General features: G+C 38.3%; 1 protein-coding gene across 1 annotated transcript; it reads right to left on the reverse strand.

Moving 5' to 3' along the window:
• Nucleotides 1–918: 918 nt before the first annotated feature.
• On the reverse strand, nt 919–19685 carry LOC108974652 (casein kinase I). Its single transcript, XM_018942628.1, has 4 exons — nt 19505–19685; nt 16202–16311; nt 1542–2316; nt 919–1277 (listed from the first exon to the last, which is right to left on the reverse strand). The coding sequence occupies exons 2-4, from the start codon at nt 16278–16280 to the stop codon at nt 1100–1102; spliced, it is 1032 nt and encodes a 343-aa protein (XP_018798173.1). The 5' UTR covers nt 16281–16311; nt 19505–19685; the 3' UTR covers nt 919–1099.
• Between the last annotated feature and the right edge of the window lie 554 nt (nt 19686–20239).

A 20239-nucleotide genomic window follows, 5' to 3' on the forward strand; every position in this document is an offset into this window, starting at 1 on the left:
CAAGTGATTAAATAGCACCGAAAAATTTATGTGCAGTTGCTTGTATCGGAAAAGCGAAAATGGGCAAAGCTCCCGTGCACTTATGATTGTTACGAAGATTCGAAGTCCTAAAGTTTTCAACGAGCTGCACAACGGTCCATGTGGAAGGCACTTGAGAATGACGACAACATTGAAGAAGTTAAAATAAAGGTTGAGGTACAAAAGTTATGACCGAATAAAGCAGTAAAATTCGTGTTCATCAATTAAGCGAATTCCATGAATGTACTTGATCTATTTTCCACAAATAAATTAGAAAGCAGATAAGTTTTGGTAGTCAAAGAACATTTCAGCGAATTGGCAATTACGTTCAGATAAAAAAAGAAGCTATCAATAATGCAATTTCGAATTATCTGTAATTCAGAAGAAGTTTCGGAAACTGGATGTAATGTGACAATAAACGCCACAGTATAGCAACCCTGTAATGGTTGTTGGCTGTCACATTTATTCAATTCAGCGTGAACTGCTTAATAAATGCAACGTGTGTGGAGACTAAAAAATTATAGCGTCGATTATTCATTTGCACAAAATACATTGTTTCAATTCAAGTACCGACTTATTACACTGGGTATTCGTAAAACGGATTGAAGTCGGCAGCATCCTTGACGAGAGCAATTATAACTAATCGGAACCATCACACTTAGGTGGAGGGTAGTGCGAAGAACACGGATGCGTGTACACAATAAAATCGGCGATAAATTGCCAGAACCAATCAGATAACGAAATTCATAGTTGCCAGAAATCGATAACGTTTCGTTGTCTATCAGATACGATTTGGTTCGCTCTAAACCATATTATTGACATTTTTTTCGGTATTCACACTGTGCATCAATATTTATATTCATAGAACAATTACAGAATAAATGGAAGACTACAACGGAATCAGGTTTAAAACAATTAGTCTTTATTGACATAATTCAAAATGTGTACAGTAATTAATGTAAATTATATATCAATATCCTCAGATGTGCAAAATGCATTTGCATTATTTATTATAATCAAATTCCAGTTCTAACCCTAGGAAATACGCTTCTTATTTCACAAATTCTTTCTCACATTGGTTTCAATCAGATATCATCGGCTTTAAACCTTGCTTCTCTTTCTCCTTATCACGTTCGTTGCGTGACTCAGCTTGTCCCAGCAAAATAGCTGGATTTGGTTGGCCCTGATGTGTTTTTTGCTTCAACATAGTCCAATCATATACATAATCATAATGATGATTTAATGTTCTGAAGAGGATTCTGAAAGCAAAAGGATTTATGTATTAGAAATCAAATTTAAGATCATTATTGGTATTAATATATATACATAAATATCTTTGTTACATATACAAGACATTTGTGTGTACTTTTATTTTCTCAAATATTTACGAATTAAGTAAAGTGCAATTCCAATCTGAAATTCGCACGTACTCCTCTTTGGGGAAAGATGCGTACTATTTCTATTAGTTTTTTCGTTTTGGCCGCAAATGTATATATATGTTTTTAAAGTTTTAAATGTCCTACCTGAAAAGTTGCCGGAGATACATATAATCGGGCTGTTCCTCAAATCGCAAACTGCGGCAATAATTTATATACATTGCGAATTCTGCTGGAAATCCTTTGCACAGGGTTTCAATAGGAGTAGACATTTTCTTTTCAGAAATTTTTTCGTATTTCTGTTGTTTGTTATTGGCTTTCATTCCCTGCCATGGCAAAACTCCACGATTAAAATACATCATAACGTATCCTAATGACTCCATGTCATCTCTTCTGGATTGTTCAATGCCCAAATGAGCGTTTATTGAAGCATAACGTGCTGTTCCCGTTAAATTTTTATCTTCACGATATTGTATATGAGTGCGGGAAACCGGATCTCTATATTTTTTAGCTAAGCCAAAATCAATCAAAAACAATTTATTGCAATGACGCCCGATTCCCATAAGAAAATTATCAGGTTTAATATCTCTGTGAATAAAGCACTTTAAGTGAATATATTCAAGGCGCCCAATCATTTGATCCACCAGCATTAGCACCGTTTTAATAGTAAAATGGCGTGTACAAAAATTGAACAAGTCTTCCAAGGATGGTCCGAGAAGATCCATAACTAAAGTATTAAAATTTTTTTCTTTGCCGTGATATCGAATCCTGGGAATTCCAACTCCACCACTTAAAATTCGGTATAATTTTGCTTCATATAAGAGTTGTGGATGTCGTGCATTTGCACTTTCCATTTTTACGGCTACTTCTTCACCACTTTGTATACTCATTCCCAAATAAATATCTCCGAATGATCCACTGCCTAAAATAGAATAGAACAGATATAGAATATTACGTTAAGCATTTATATACAATATATACACATTTGGTCAAAAAAATAGGTACATTCCTTTAGGCTGCAGTCATGATTGAATTTGGAATGATTGGTGAAGTACACGAATGCAACTATGGGTTAATTTTATTAAATTCGATATGATAGGACCTTTTATAGTGAAAAGAAAATGCTGAATCCACTCTTTGTAGTGGGCGTGGCAATTAATTGTTGATGTTCGTTTTCTTAGTGGTCAAAATAATAGTACATTGTTAATTATTTTAACGTTTTCATCATATTGACCAAATTATTTTAATGATTCGCTCTTTAGCTTGTATAGCTCCATGTTTAAGACTCATTAAAAACTAAAAACATGTATAGATGGACAGAAGAAAGCATTGCAAAGCGGAGGAAAAGGAAATTGTCTTAAACTTCATAAAAGAAGGAGTTTTAAGAATATCGCTAAAACATTGGGTCGTTCATTGTATTTTTTTTTTTTTGCAGAATGCCCTAAGGCTTAAAAAGAATGTTGAAACTCGCGGTTGACCAAAAGAGATACTAACAACGACAACCGTATTGTCACTCTTGGTAAAAAGGTCCCATTGATATCTTCTAGGATAATATCAGCCGATATTGGTAGCATAATATTTTCCCAAACGGCCCGATGAAGGCTACATCGAGCTAATTTACCTTGCGGGATAGCCAGAAAAATACCATTATTGCGAAAAAAATCGAGATAAGGTTACAAACCGCAAGAAATCATCCAAATTAGTCCGGCCTCAATGGTGAGAAAAATTGGGCGCAATATCTTGTAGAGTGACGAAGCAAAGATTAATTTGTTCAGAAAAGATACCTGATGGAATGTTAGTTGGTTGTGTAGGACCAATACATCGTATTTCAGACACCATAATAGGTTCCAATATAAAGATATCTTGGAAGACAATATGCTGCCATATGCTGAGGAAAGAATACCATTAATATGGAAGTTTCAGCAGGTTAATGATCCCAATCACACTTCGACGTTGTTAAAAGATTGGTTCTAGGACAATGGTGTGAGYTCTCGTAAATGGCCATGTCAATCTTCGACTTGAATCAAATTGAAAACCTTTGGGGGAAGCTAAAGCAAGGGATTTCGAAGCAATCGTTCCAAAATAAGGATCGGTTAGAGTTTGAGTGCGGCAAACTCATTTCCAGTATACCAAAACGAATCTCAAAAGGAATTGAAAATAATGGCTGATATACTAGATACTGATGAAAGAAGTAAATAAAAATCAAATAGGAGACAAAAAAMTCAAACTAATACATTTTCTCATTCACAGACACCTGATGTACTTATTATTTTGTTCAGCCAATTTTTTAGTCTTTTCATTATTTGCTAGAAATTTAAGTTCCTATTTCAATTATTATTACAAATATCTTAATTTTTGTTATTTAAGTTATATATGAAATGAAATATGATATTACTTATCTTTAAACATGAATAAAAAGCAGCGTGTAGCATTCAATGACTAATAACATTGAATGCTACACAGGCGTATGTACTTATTATTTTGACCATGTGTGTACGAGTGAAGTGAGCCCCGGGACCAGATGGAATTCCGAATATAGCGCTAAAAACAGCGATTGCTAAAAACATAGACTCTTTTCGAATAATGTATAACATATACATACATCCAAGGTCACTTTCCCACCATATAGAAAAGGCAATATCTGATATTACTGTCGAAACATAATAAACCAATGACACAACAATCCCACTTCCGGCACCTCTGCTTGATAGACTCCGCTGGAAAAGTTCTGGAGTGGATCATATACCAACGGCTAAATAAGGCAATCAACGATGCCGAATATCCCCAATCTAATTCGGATTCATGAAGGCAACATCCACAACCACAACGGTAACCCTAGTAAAGACCCTGGCTGAACGGGCTATTAGTGGGAAAAGATGGAAAGGAGGCACAATACAGTACTGTATGGTTGTAACATTGGATGTAAAGTGCCTTTAACTCGGCATCCTGGCATAGTATATTGAGTGTACTAAAAGGTTCTTCATGCCTCTATAACTTTACAACATCATAGTTAGCCATTTCGAGGAAAGAACTTTGAGACGAAGGCTCTAAAAAATAAAGTCACTGGTGGAATACCCCAGGGATCAGTACTAGGGCCCCTCTAAAAACTAAATAAAATACGACTATTAGCCGGTGTACTAAAGTCAGTCGCGCTGTTTGGGTCCAGATATGGGGAAAAGCTTTCGAAATAAAATTATATCGCCGTGGCCACTTACGCGCTAAGAGTATGCTCTGCGTTCCGCACAGTATCGGAATATGCCTTTAGACCTCTTGGCCAACGAGATTGAACACTTTACGAATGACACGTTACAGCAGAATACGGATACACTAAAAATAATTGCAAGGGCAGAGACGGTGAATCAGTAGCAAAAACGGTGGGCGGAAAGCGGAAACGGGCGGTGGACATTCCGACTGATCCCTAACGTTGAACCATGGCTAAATAGACCGCACGGTGAGGTAGATTTCCACCTAACTCAAATCCTCACAGGATGGCGGCTTCAAAGCATATTTTTTCGGACACGAAAATAACGAAACATGTGATGATTGCTGAGGCGACACCGTCGAAAATGTTGAACACACATTCTTCTATTGCCCGAAATATAATCATGAGAGGCAACATTTAAAAAATGCGTTCGGTATAGACCCAACACCCGATAACTTGGTAAACCAAATGGTCGAAACAGTATAGAAGCTGGAAAGCGGAGAAGAGAACTATTAAATGTAACGAACAACTACGACAAAAAAACATTGACATTGACGTGACGGGAAGGGCTACGAACAATGTATGAGGGGGGTTATCAGACCAACAGAGTTGGGGCAAAGTAAATGCAACTTTTAGTTGAGTGTATTTTGAACATCGCGTACGCATGAATGTTACTCAACCATCCTCCCGACGTAATACTTGACGGTGGTATCCGGGGGAACGGTACAGGACAGTCGGAGGATTCATGATAGAATCATTTGAAAATTTTATTACTTAAAAAAAGAAAAAGGTAAAATAATAACAGTGTAAAGCTAATGTGAGAGAACACTAATTTTGTTATGCATTATTGCATAGTATTTGGGTTACACTGATTGTTGCTCTTTTAATATCACAACAAAGAATTGCGACTACTTTGTTAGATTATGGGCGAAGAGCGCAAATGGACTCACAACAAAGCAAACGCCATATCTAACAAATAAATATATTAACTACAGTTAAGTTTTGATAAAAAATGTCTATCTTAGTTTGAGATATACAGAAATAGCAATGCATAAAGCAGTGCTATATTTAAACGGAAGCGATGAAGTATATGTGTACAATTTCTAACCGATGGTTCTTCAAAGTAATACAATTGCTAAATACTAGAAATGGTAGAATAGAACTGCAACCAAAACGCAATGCAATGGATCATAACTGGCTCAGTATACATCAATAAATATACTACATGCATCCCAAAAGACTGATGCCATAACCTTGCCAGTCGACTATTTTGTCTGTCTATTTTTGAGAACTGGATCATAATATGCAGCCCGCTAGACTGACTGTCGATTGGACTCTTGTGTGAAGTGATGGAGCCGTGTTGCTATTGTCACACACAAACGCAAAACGTCGGTCTTATTACAATTAAGAGCACTCAAACACTCCGCAAAATCAGCAATTCGTTGTTTTTGTTGGCTTATGAACTTATGCACCCACTTTGCATTTGCCTCCTTAGAGCGTCATTGTCCTCGATGTTCCTTTCGCCTTTTCCAACATAGCCAATCTCTTTTCAACGGTTGACTTTCACAAATTCAACAGTATTTTCCCCCAAAAACCAAATACTTTATTAACACACGAAATACTTTTTGATTCATTCATTTGTAAACTAATATAATACAAAAATTCTATATCTCATTAACGAATAGTTGTAATCTAACCCATAGAAATCATATAGATGGTAATAGTAGTGATATCTATGTATCAGCCACAGTAAAGCGTGAACGGGTCTCCTGCTGTTGCGTTAACGGCATATCAATCCCCGTGAGGATGGTAAGGGTTATCCAGGTTGTCGTCGGCGTCATCTATCCATTTCGCAGTTTCGACGGGGTCGGACCAAAGGTTCGCATGGCTTGTAAAGAGGTGGTTAGTATCATGCGGAGACTCATTGCGTGTAGGACATTTATTGGATATGTCGGGGTCTATTCCGGATAAGTAGGAGTTTAACCTGCTACAGTGTCCAGAACGAAGCTGAAGCGCCCATATTGGTGATGCGTAATTGAGGACCGGCCGGCCGATTGAGTTGTATGTTGCTGTACTCTGATGGTGGCGTGCACCTTTCAAGTGTCTTCACTACTGGGGAGAGGAGAGTTATAGGACGATAGGACCCCCCTTTGTTGGCGGATTTCCCAGGATTCAGTAGTGGGATCACTCTTCCGACTTTCCACACATCGGGTATTTGAAGAGTGGTCAGCGACAGGTTGAGGACCTTGGTAAGATAGCTTACTCTCGTCGAGCCTAGATATTTTAGCATAAGCATGTTGATTCCACCGGGGTCAATGGGTTTTTACGACTTCGATTTGTGAATGACATTCTGAATCTCCTCATCGGTGAAAGTAAGTGGCGCACAGTCGTTTGGCATTTTGCACAGCCGTCGTGTAACACATCGTTTGGTTTTGTCTACCGAAGGGTGCAGTGTAAATTGCCGACTAAAATAACTCGCGCACTTCTTCGGGTCCGAAGTGGCAAGACCATTTAATTAAACTTCAACTCGGTCGAAATGTCTAGCAATGGTAATATCGGGAGAGCTATTGCAGGTGCCCATAACTCTGGAATCGTCAATATTTCGGGCTCGACATCGCCTGACCGGATAGGGTAGTACCTCTGCGGTCAATGTCTTCGTCGATTAGACGATACTGCACGGTGTTGTGCAATATCAAGGCTAAGCCACCACCATTATCTAGCTCGCTATCCTTACGTATAACGTTGAATTCGGCACAACTCAGAAGATCTGAGCGGATCTTTAGCTTAGTTTCTAAGACCGCAGCTATCGATACGCGTTCCCGGTTCATAAGTGCAACTATCTCCTCGATCTTGCTCTGAAGTCCGTTGCAGTTGAATTGAAGAACGCGGGTTTGTCGCGGGTGTCCGTGGGTGCTCCTGGGGGTGAGGGAGTGACCGCCATTCACAGCGGAGCCCTTCCAGGGAATGACGTTCTTGCAGTCAAATCACCACCCATTGCGCAGCTTAGTGCTGATTGTTGTAGCAGGTTAAACTCATACTTGTCCAAAATAGACCCCGGACATGATCAACATATGTCCTGCGTGCAATGAGTCTCCGCATGACACTGCCCAGCTCTTTCCGTGTCCCGCCAATACTACTCATCTGACACTCTTACCCTTTTCCCTTTCGTCCGACCCCGTCGAAACAGCACGTTTCGGCGATCTAACCCCGTTTGGACCGGTGAGTACTAATTTGTGTTTGTCGTCATTAGAGCAACGCCTWGCAGCAGGGTTGCTCCGTATCCTCCTGACTCGTGCTGGCATTGAGACCAACCCGGGCCCGGATGAATTTTTCTGCTGCGTATGCGCAAAAAGGTTCCATCCAACTCCACCTCGGTCAGGTGCAATACATGCAATGGATGGAGCCATCTTAAGATCTGTTCAGGCCTTAAGACCCAAGCTAAACAGCCGCTCAGATCTTCTGAGTTGTGCGGGTTTCAACGTTTTACTTATAGATCGCGAGCGAGATAATGGTGGTGACCTAGCATGGATTCCGAAAAGTGCACAGCACCACCACAGCACTCATAAACGCTCAGCGACCATATTCACGAACTGGGCGAAGGAGTATAGACTTGAACTTAATATTGCAGTCGATGGCGTCAAAATTCCGACTGTCAATAACCCTAAGACTTTAGGCGTAACTTGCGATAGTCTATGCTCCTTCTCTCCTCATACGACCGCGATGCTTCCTGTAAAGGAGCATAATGAACTCCTCGCCAAACAGTTTCCGAAGGAATCACCCTTGCAGCCATCTGCTTGGAGCGGAACGGCTTTTTCACGCAACTGACTTTCGACAGGTACTGACCGCCATCCACAGTGGAGCCATCAACACCTTCACCGACTCCCTTCCCGTGAATGGCGTTCTTGGAGTCACACCACCACCTATTGCAGACGAAGAGCTCCAGTTGCCGCGAGAAACGCGAGTGACCCTAGCGTAACTTCGTTCTGGATATTGTAGCAGGTTAAACTCCTACTTATCCAGAATTAACCCAGACATATCCAATGCATGTCCTACATGCAACGAGTCCTCGTATGATACTGGCCACCTCTTTGCATGCCCTACTAACCCTACTCATCTAACACTCTCTTCCCTTTGGTCCGACCCCATCGAAACAGCACGTTACCTGGGCCTCCCGTTAGATGATCTCGACGACAACGCAAATGACCCTTACCACTCAAACTGGGATTAGATAACCGTTAAAACAACAACAACCACAACTAAGATATTCTTTACCATCCCAATGAGGATTGGATAACCGTTAAAACAACAACCACCACTCAATTACCATGCATAAGCTTAAACGTCTGCTCGATGACCAGTGTTCGAAAATGTCCTTTGAAAACAAATTCCATAAATTTATGTATGTCATGGAAAATAAAACCACCGATATCCGGAAAGATTTCACAAGCCAACTCGGCAACAGACTAAGATCAGTTGAAAATAGTCTCAAACGTTAATCAGTGTTTCGGCTCCAACAGAAGAAAGCATCGAAGAGTTCTCAGAAAGTAGAAAACGTTAGTCTAATATAGTCGTACTGAACGTTCAAGAAACCAATGGTAAGAAAGTCTCGATGAGGACAGAACCATCATCCTGGTTGTACTGCCTTCTGACTTATCTGGTAATATACACAGTTTTAAACTTTGTCGCCTGAATCATCCTTTCTTAGGGCGTACTCTACACAGTTTTAAACTTTGTCGCCTGAATCATCCTTTCTTAGGGCGTACTCGCTCCCTACTGAGCGAAAATACTTCGTGCAATATTAAAGTATGAGGAGGCGGAACAAGTCGATGGAGCTCCCAAATTGATGTTTAAATCTGGGGTCGAATCGTTACATCCGTGCACGGATCGGCAAACATACGAAAATAAATTACGTGATACATCAATCGTATGCGGAGATTGGCATTATGACATACGATAGCAAACGGATCGTAATGTTTTTTTAATTCACAATAGTTTTTAAATTCCGCATTGCTTTGGATCGTATTTTTAGGTCACAATAGATGTTGAGATGTCAAAACTGTTGCGAAATTTTCAATAAACTAATAAAAACTTATTAAATATCAAAACGGTTTTAAAGTATTCTTTAATAAATTTAATTCAAAAATGTAGATGTCCCTAACCTAGTTAATAATTTAATTTTTACCTTCAACTAAAATATAAAAATTTTGTTCACATAAATCATTTTTTTTTTTTTTTTAATGAGATATTCTATTCATTGGTTTCTTGTTTATGTTCTTTATTACTAAAAATTATAAAAAAACATAAAATTAAAAAAAAAATTGCTCAAACTTCCATAAAATTTGTCTATTACGATTGGTAGTTCGATCGGATACGTTTATATACTAGTTCACGTATGTCATCATGCCAGAGTACGATATAAGCGTTACGATCACGTACAGTACGACAAAACATTTGTAACTAGAGCGAAGTTTTAGATTTTTTTTGTCTTACAATGCCATTTTTCCTTCGAATTGCTTTTTGTTTCTTGTTTTTAAATTTACAGCACTGAAGTTCCAAATTTTGACAGAACTTCTCAAAAAAAATTTCTATAAAGTACAGAACTCACAAGTTATCAATCTTACGAATAATTTCGAACTTTATGAGGAATAAAACTGTCGAAGTAGTGCATCCTGGACGCCGAAAAAGAAAGGCTGATGAAAAACTGACATCTCAATTGTAAGAGATTTATAAAAAAATATCCAATTTAAAGCGCTCCGCAATTGGTAAAGGAGCTTGGGTTACCAATGTACTCAAGAACGGTCGCTCATATTCTAAATAACGCTGATTTACACAGTAGCAAATGGAAAATTGTTCTTTTTAGTGATGAGTCCTAATTTGGTAGAAAGTGATGGCGTGAGTTTCGTTCAACGCCCACGAAACAAGCGTCTTAAAAATTTTTATTGTCTAAAAACAGTCAAACATAGTTGCTATTTTATGGTCTGGGGATGCTTTTCTGCTTCTGGTTTGGGGCCGCTTCATCGCATTAATGATAGCATGGATCGGTACGTTTACAGAGACATTATGGAATCCGTAATGTTGCCACATGCTGATAGGGACTTCCATTTACGTGCATCTCCCACCAAGACAATTACCCAAAGCATATGGCATAGGTCCCAAATCGTAGTTACAGAGGAATAAAGTGGATGTATTGGAGGGCCTCCACAGTCCTTACACCTTAATCCCATAAGAAATTTACGGGAAATTATAAAAAAAAAAGAATTGATCGCAGTAATGTATTGATCAGTTTTTTCAAAAGACCCTAGAGGCATGGAGAAATATACCCCAAAGCATAGTGGATAACCTTATAGCTTCAATGCCGCTGCGATGCAAAGCAGTTATTGAGAATGAGTTTGCTACAAAGTTCTAAGTTTTCTTTTATTTTATTAAAAATAGTTTTCTTTGAATTGCAATTGTTTTGTCTTTTTAAAAATAGATGTTATATCGTTTTTTTATATATATTAAACAAATAAACTGAAAATATTATTAAATTTGCTTTCTTTACCAACATCCAACATTTAAAAGAAAATAGTAAGTCTCCGCGAATTATTTTCTGTGTAATCGAGAGTATTTTCATTATTATATTTCAGTTGAAAATGTTTTGTCCGATACTGTATGTCATAATACAAAATACAGGCTTTTACGTGACGTGTGATACGTTCACGAAAGTAATAGACGACTCGTTTAACATCTTTAGGAAAGACAAAACAGACAGGTAATAGCGAACGTGCCGAGGCATTTTCACCGCAATTCAAAAATATATCCGCGCTCCGCTCCGGTATTCCCATTCTGGATGATGGTAGGAGACAAACCTATATTAAAATCAAGTGCAATAACTCCGATAGCATAGTTAGATGCGCCTACGTGCCCCTAAGATCATGTCCAGTATGACTAGATTAGATTTAAAAGATCACATCGACCTAGAGTGCATTGATGAAGTCCAATAGACTACCGGGTGTTAATGAGGCGATGCGATCCTTATCCGGAAATATGGTTCAATGGCCTTAATCCTGCGTCTACAGACTGCTCTGCAGTCGATCAGCAGGTGCTCCGGAGTTTCAGACTCCCTGTCGCAGAACCGGCAGTCAGCGCAAGAGGATAGGCCTAGGTTATACAAATGTCTGTTCAGCTTGCAATGGCCAGTGTACCATGCGACCATTAGCCTGAGTTTGTAATTACAACTTTGAACCTACTTAAGTTTTATCCTCCAATTAGCAACTTGGCACGTCTCATACCGTGTGTTTGTTGCCAATACTCTTTTCTGCCCACTCCATCTTCCTTGCGGAATAGCTCTTTCTTTATGATATGGTGACCTACCCCAGTAAAGGGTTCGGGTTCTACCATCTTGATGGAGGCTGCAAAGAGGCCGAGCTCGTCCGCCAGTTCGTTACCGGCTATACCTTTGTGACCAGGCACCCAAATTAGTTGTACCTTGTTTCGTTCCGCAAGGCTACACTCCTGCACTAGTAGCGATTTGATCTCGTAGGAGGTGATCGCTTTTAGTGCCGCTTGACTATCGCTGAGAATGGCTATTCGCTCATTTATTTTTCTATACTTATGGCAAAAACTATATTTCCGAAGATGCTGTTGTTGTTGTTGTTGTTGTAACGGCAGAATTCTGCCGAGTTGACAGTCCTTGGCCGGATAAAAATCCGGGTCCGTTCCGGTTTTCGTAGACCCCACTGTCGTGGGAACATCCGAAGATGCTCGGGAGCCCTTCCATGGGTATGGAGAGCTTAGTGCGTGGGCCCACGATCCCTGCACCGATTCCCTCCGACATTTTCGAGCCATCGGTGTACCACCTCAACGTGCTATTCCTCAACACCAGCTCGAGATTGAAGTCGTTCCACTATTAACTATTTTGGTAGTGCAGTATTTTGGGAGGAGGGCTATTGGTATATTGCGATTTATCATTCCACGTTTTTTACACCTTGCTTTTGCCCCACCCCTCTGCCGTTATTTGCGAGAAGAGTGTGCTTGGCTACCTGACCTATAACCAAATGAAACGGAGTAAGTTCTAGCAGAACCTCCAGTGCCGCCGTTGGACAAGTGCGTTTTGTGCCCGTCATGCAGACACAGGATAGCCGCTGCAGCTTCGATAGTTTAGTCTTTACCGAAGTCTGCGACGCTATAGAGGCCCCGTTCCCACGACAGTCGGGTCTACGAAAACCGGAACAGACCCGGATTTATATCCGGCCAAGGACTGTCAAGTCGGCAAAAATTTGCCGTTACAACAACAACAACGCTATAGATGCCCAGGCCACCGCCCCGTACGGGATTTTTGGTCGCTCTATCATGGTGTACAACCACCTAAAGATCCTTGGCTTGCAGCCCCACGACTTGCCCGCCGGCCGATTGCACACCATCAAAGCTTTTGTTGCTTTGACCAGGGTCAAAGCTTCCACCGCAAAATGGAATCTAACACGAGACCGAGGTATTTGTCCTTGACGATCATCTCTATCTCTGCCACTAATTGTGAGATTCCTGACACCGGGTAGTGACCTGCGTCTCGTAAACGGTACTACCGTTGTCTAGAAAGGGTTGATATTTAGTTCAACCTCCCCACACCACCCCTTCGCCAGGTTTAGACCTCTTTGTATCATGGCGCAGAGAGTGTCTTCATATTTGCCTTTAGCTATAATTATAATGTCGTCTGCATACCCTTGGCAGCGGATCCCATTGCCCGTTAACAGTGCTAACAGGTCGTCTACGTCCAGAGTGCATAGCAGGGGCGATAACACACCCCCCTGTGCAGAGACGAATCCTTTTATCACCTACTGTGGTCTCAGCAACTCTGCTGCGCAGTACGGCTTCTATCCATCTACGCATCCGTGATGTCACATTCCTTTTCTCCTGCACTCTTGTGAGACGTGTTATCAAAGGCACCTTCGATATCCAAGAACGGGCATAGCATCCCCTCCCGAAGCTAAAGTGAACTCTCTATCTCAAAGGTTAGCTGGTAAAGATGGTCCATGGTTTTTAGTAGGAAAGACGTTAGGCTGATTGACCTGAAATATTTCGCCAATGAGTAGTCTTCCCTTCTTACCTTGAGTATGAAGATCACCATCGCTGTCCTCCATACTTCGGGGATGTACTCCATTGCGAGGCTTTCTCTCAGCAGCCAAACCAGATGAGGCAGTAAAAACTGCTCCCCCTGTTGTAACAGCGCCGGAAAGATGCCATCCACTCGCGGATACTTTAATCTCTCAAACGAGGCTATTGCCCACCTGATCGAGTCCGCCGTAAACAGCTGTTTCTCGATTCTTCAATCCTCGTGGGATGGCCTATGTTCGATCACGGGTAGACATTGGTCTTCCCGAATTGTCTCCGGGAAGTGCGCCCGCAAAAGCTCCGTGACTCTCACCTCTGCGCTGGTCGTAAATGTCCCATCACCTCATTTAATTGCCATTACTGCGTTATTTGTGCCTCTGGCCAGAGCTTTATGCAGCCGAGCCGCTTCTGGTGTAGAGGTGACATTCTTGCAGAATCTCCTGAAGCTTGCCTGCTTTGCAGACCTAATCTCTTTATTGTGTAAGGTGAGATAGCTCCTGTATTCTTCCCAGACCCCCGTACGTTTCGCTTTGTTAAATAGGCTACGTACTTTTTTCCGGAGGTTAGCTAGTTTCCTTGACCACCAGGGTCAGCTTGGTTAAGCGTTAATAGCAGACCCGTCCAGCTCAGATAGCCTTATCTCCAATCCTGGGCCTGAAACGCTATTATCAGTTTGCCCCTCCCTGCTCAATTCGTCACTTAGCAAATCCCTGAAGGCAATCCAGTTCGCCTTCCTAGGGTTGCGTCTCGGGTGGAGCTGTCTGACCTGTACCTTTAGCGTGAACCTTACAATCCAATATGACACAAGCGAATTTTGAAAATTTATCAAACAGAGAAGAAGATGCAAAATTATATTCCATACTTGGAAAATCAAACGGCAGACACGGGAATTGAGATTATCAATATTTTAGCATCCTTCTTAAAGAGTTAACTAGCACCGATTTCTACCATTAACACCGTATACAAAACACTGTTATCTCCCTACGTCCTATTCACAAGGTTGGGCCAAGGTCTGATGTCTCTACTAGAAACAAATTTGTATACAATCCGATCGTACTCTTTGAAAAAATAGTTTTTCCTCAACTCAATGGATTCTTTAAAAATACTATCATCTGCAAACAGCAAGGTTTCGTTGGCGTGAGATCCACTACGTCCAATTTGTTCATGTAAATTATCTACTAGTGACGAAAACACAATGTTCTCCAAAGTGATATTTACAAACTATCGAGCTGGTGCCACAAGAACAAACTAGATTTGAACATCAAAAATTGTGTAAGCGTATCATACTCACGATCATACTCTCGAATGTCTCGAATGAATGATTACTATAACTTAAATAATTAGATAATAAGGGAAATCGAGCACGTAAAGAACATTATTCACAAACTGACTCTAAACAAGCATATTGATAAGATCACTCTCCAGGCTTTCAAAGTTTTATGACCAGGACTTTCACGAAACCCAATTCAATACTACAACTCTGGTTCTTCCAATTCTAGAATGCATCACCTTCACCACAATAATACGTATCATGTTGCTGATTTACTATTTTCTTTTCAAGTTGTGAATAGCTGATTGACGCGCCTGACATCAACATTTGCTTCGAAATCACGCCTGAGGATCCCTCCTTGAGATACAATCGCCATCTAAAAATTAGCAAGAACTATGTATTCAATGCAACTCACAACCGCATCATTAGGCTTGTCAACTCTCTACAGAATGAAGTGGCTTTTTACAGTGGTTCGCTCAAATCCTTTATTCCAGAAATCACATAGCGTCTATAACAATACCCTTAGTAGATATATAATATTTACATACATAATACATTAGTATAGCTTAGCTACAAAACCATAACTGTTTTATCTTTAGCAGTAGAGTGACTGACTAAATCGACTGACCATATTCACAAACTGGACGAAGAACTGTAAACTGGATCTTAACATTAAAGTCGATGACGTAAAAATTCTGACTGTTACTAATTTCAAAATTCTACGTATAACATTTGACAGTCTGTGCTCATTCATCTTCCTCATATGAACACGATATATGCCAAAGTACAGAACCGAAACAAAATCTTCAAGTCGCTAAGCAACTAATGGGAGAAAGAGCAGAGTTCCGTTCCCACGACAGTCGGGTCTACGAAATCCGGAACGGACCCGGATTTTTATCCGGCCAAGGTTACGACAACAACAACAGAAAAAGCAGAGAAACATTTTTGGCAACATACAAGGCAATCGGCCGGCAAGTCTTAAATAACACCGCACCGATATGGTCGCATATAACAAGATGCTTCCTGATGTCTCTGGTCGAACATTTACAGACCCATATGCTTCCGGTTAAGGAACACTTCTCAACAAGTACCAATAACAAACCCCACCCTGTTGTAACTGTAAAAAGAATCAGCAAATAATTTTAAGTAGTACTGTCGCCCTTGAACGGATGAAAATCTGTTTCGATTACTTAGACCGATTATTGTGGTATTTTTCTGTATTATATGCATATATTAATCATCATTTACCTATTTTGCGAATAATTCTGTACTTTCCACCAACAATTATTTCAGAACGATTGTCCTTCATGAGACGCAACTTCTCCATGGCGATAAGTTGTATTTACCAGTTTCCAATCCTAAAATGTGAAACAAAAATATTTATTTATAAATAGGTAGATATACTTCTTTGGGGAACATAATTGAGCTTTTTTGCAAATTATTTTTGTGAAATGTGAAACAAAATTGTGCTTTTTTGCAAATTATTTTTTTATTTGAATAGTTTAAACGTATTGCTTTCTAAGAGAATAAGAAAATCTTGTATTTTTTATAATATTAGCCTATGTTGTGGCACAAACATTTAAAAAACAATACTCGACTTCGAATTTAACAGGAAATAAACGAAAATAATTAAAAAAAAAGATACTACTGGAAATGTTTGATCCAATTTGTCCTGATTATAGCTGAACCGAAATAATACCAAAAACTCACACGTGATACTATCATTTATTATCATAATTTAAAAGTCATCGGAACATTATACACACAATGCAATAAATTTGCAGACACATTTTAAAACCATTCAATGAACAAGAAAAATGTTCTAACTGGATTTCAATATAACCTCCCTACACATAGCAGATAAGAAAAAATATTCTCATTTGCTACAGAAAGACTTCATGGAAAAGAACAGCAGTCATAGATGACCACAACTTTTAAAATCTTGACCTCCTAGAGGTAGTCGTAAACACTGTTTTCATGTTGGTCGAGCCCAATGATTTCGTTAGTTATTTATATTTTTTTGGAGTTAAAATTTAGGTTTTGAGTGATTGCTCTGATACAGTTGGTATTTCCTCGAGTCATATCAACAATGCCAATCCTAATTGGTCTTCTATTCAATCCGTTTTTGGAAATGTCTAAGAAATGCACCTTCGTCATTACATCATAAAAAAACGCTGATAAATACACCCAAATAAAAGAAAAATCGCTTAATTTTACTGGGAAGTATAATATTAATTTGTTGTGTAGTTTTATTCGGTTTTCTGCAAACCTCCCTTGATTCATCGTGTAAGCACATTATAATACTAGTTTCGCCACAAAAAAAAACCTAAAAATAATTATGTTGGTATTCCTTTACTACATTTTTTTTCAATTGCAAATAATATCTATAAGACTTTTTTGACATAAAACTACTTTGTAGTGTGTAAATAAGTCGAGTTTAAGAAAACCATTAATTATGATATGCATAAGGTTGCGATTTAGAATAGCATTAAAATGGGTATGTACTAATAGAGGAGGTCCTCCAGATTAAGATATTTATAGTTGTCGAGATATTTGCGTTTAAAGTTCAAAAAATCAACTATTTGAAATGCGTGTTTCACCGATTTATAATGAATTTTATATATAAGAGAATAGTTGTAAACAACCAAAAATTTATTTTACCATATTTTGTAATGGAATAAAAAATTATGACGCCATAACTAAATTCATTATCGTGTGATGAGTAATGCAAAACCTTTCAGAATTCTCATTATCTTGATAAATACCGGTTGGATCGGCCAGGGCTTTTTTAGCGAGCCTGAAGGCCGCCACGCAAAAAGGAGTTTAACGCAAATGAACTGAACACGCCCAGGGGGCCTATTCTGTAACTCGATTCGAAAAAAATTTGCTCGAATTCGGATTTTTTATATTATGTAACTCGATTTTTAGATTTTCGTGCCAATTTTCGAATAAAGCTTTTGAGTTGTAGAAAGCAAAAACGAAAATTGTTCGTATTGATACTGCCACAGCGTGGTACAACTTTTCCATAATTATAAAGTAGATCCGAATTTCGAATAGAATACATTTACGAACCGAGATAGAGAATAGGGCCCCTAGTGTTGGTCCGATCAGGGCTATTTTTTTGAAGCGCGGCAAAAGGCCTCCAATGCAGAAAGCAGTTGTATGTGGAGAACTAATGTGTTATATATGTATTTCCAGTCGTTAGGGTATTATTCGTTTTCTTTATTTCTTTTAGTTCTTCTGTAAAATATGAACGTAAGGTAGCAATGATTAGTAGTTAGAATGCAACCATTTTTTTTATTGTATAAACAAACATATTGTAAATCATAAGCATTTATTCAAAATTCATGTTTGTAGGAAGCATTTAAATTTTTCATTTTTTCAAAATAAAAAAAAACCTTACATCTATTGTTTATATGTAAAAGAATGTTGTCTTAGCTACATCACTTATAACTCAAGAACGGCTAACCGATTTGGCTGCAAATTGGTGGCGAGGGATGTTAAAATTTAATACAACTCATAAATACAAAAATTAAATAGTTTTGGCCAAACTAATAGAAATCATATAGATGGTAGTAGCATTATCTACGTAAAAGCCACAGTGAAGCGTGGACTGGTCCTCTACTATGGAATAAAAATTATTTTTGCATCATTTAATATAAAATAAATTGTTAGACACGAATTAGTGAAGTGTTAGTGGATATAAAGTTAAAATTTCATTATAAATGGGAGAAACACCCATTTTAAATAATGGAATTTTGAAAACCATAAGTCAGCGGCAACTACATATGTATATATATTTTTTTTCTTAATCTTAATCCTCTAATTCCGTATATATTCATTTTAACCCCGAAATTAGGGGATGCTCTTCTAAAATATACCCTTTAATAATTAATAAATGTGTAAAAACAATTTTGTAAAATTTTTGTAAGTGGACAACATAACAGTAAAATTTGATTTAAATCCAAAAATTTCTTAAATCCATACGCATTTTAAACATGAATTAAAGTGACTGCATTTTAAAGTTTTCGCCCACAATATACCCAAATGGGTACTTTCAGGGTTATTAGTTATACCTACAAATATATTATAAATATCTAGTGTTTAAATCTTTATTTTCAAATATTGTCTACGAGATGAGGACGGTTGCTACAACTCTTCTCCCAAAAAATTTAAGAATACATTTTGTATAATTAAAACAATATTATTTCCATCGGATGTAGAATAATGTGCATAATTCATACACTTTTATTTCCATCGTAAGTAGGATAATGTGAAGACATTTGCTAACCATATAAAAGGTACTCGATTCACTATCTGTACCAAAAGGTATATTAAATTTTATACAATCAATACCAATATACATATTAGATTTAAGTGCAATTTTTATTACAACAATTTTGAAATCATTTCGAAAATTCCTAATGAAGTAGCTAACTAAAAATTTATCATTTAACAGAATTTTAAAGAAAAAACAATAATACTATTAAATGATGAGAAAACAAACTTCATATCTTCGACATCCCTGCATTCCAAACATTTATTTCTTACCACACAAACCGTGTTTCGTCCCGAATCACTAACTCCAAACGTTTTAGAAAAAATATTACACTCTTTAATGATTAAATTTCAACACTTCGGAGATATGTACATATATGTAGTAAGATTTTAGGGCACGAAATTTCCTATAACCGCACACAAATGAAAATTGTTCATGGTTGACAGGATTGCCAATTCCAAATTATAAATAATAGAGGTACTAAATTATTGGCAATCAACATAATGCCGAGAATACACCTTACAATAAATTCAACGAATATATGACATGTTTAAACTATTAGAGGAATTCTCTTGCTCTTGCAAAAACTTTGCACGATTTGCAGAATTTTCCTCTTGGTGGGTCGACACAACAACAAACACATGCAGAAAATTGTTTGTAATGGCAGTATGTATTATTCCAAAGACGAGCAGTGTTATTTTAAAGTAATATGGTAATTCTAATAGTTCTATAAAAAGCATTTTTTTCTAACGATATTTTTCATACTATTTACTAGGTAGTAGGCGGAATGCACTGAATTCGATTTAGCATTGAGTTGGGTTAATGCTTAAGCATTTCTGGGATTAATAAAGCTCATATATCTAAAGTCAATTTGGTTCAGAAATCGTATTAAATTTACAATAATCCTTGCAAGCCTTTCATACCAACCATCCTCAATTGCTAACACGCAAAAAAAAAATTTGTTGACAGATATCAAATAAAACGACGTCAGCAAGGAAAGTGAAAAG

The sequence above is a fragment of the Bactrocera latifrons genome, unplaced genomic scaffold, assembly GCF_001853355.1.
Source record: "Bactrocera latifrons isolate USDA-ARS-PBARC rearing strain unplaced genomic scaffold, ASM185335v1 scaffold_573, whole genome shotgun sequence".
NCBI classification, from domain to species: domain Eukaryota; kingdom Metazoa; phylum Arthropoda; class Insecta; order Diptera; family Tephritidae; genus Bactrocera; species Bactrocera latifrons.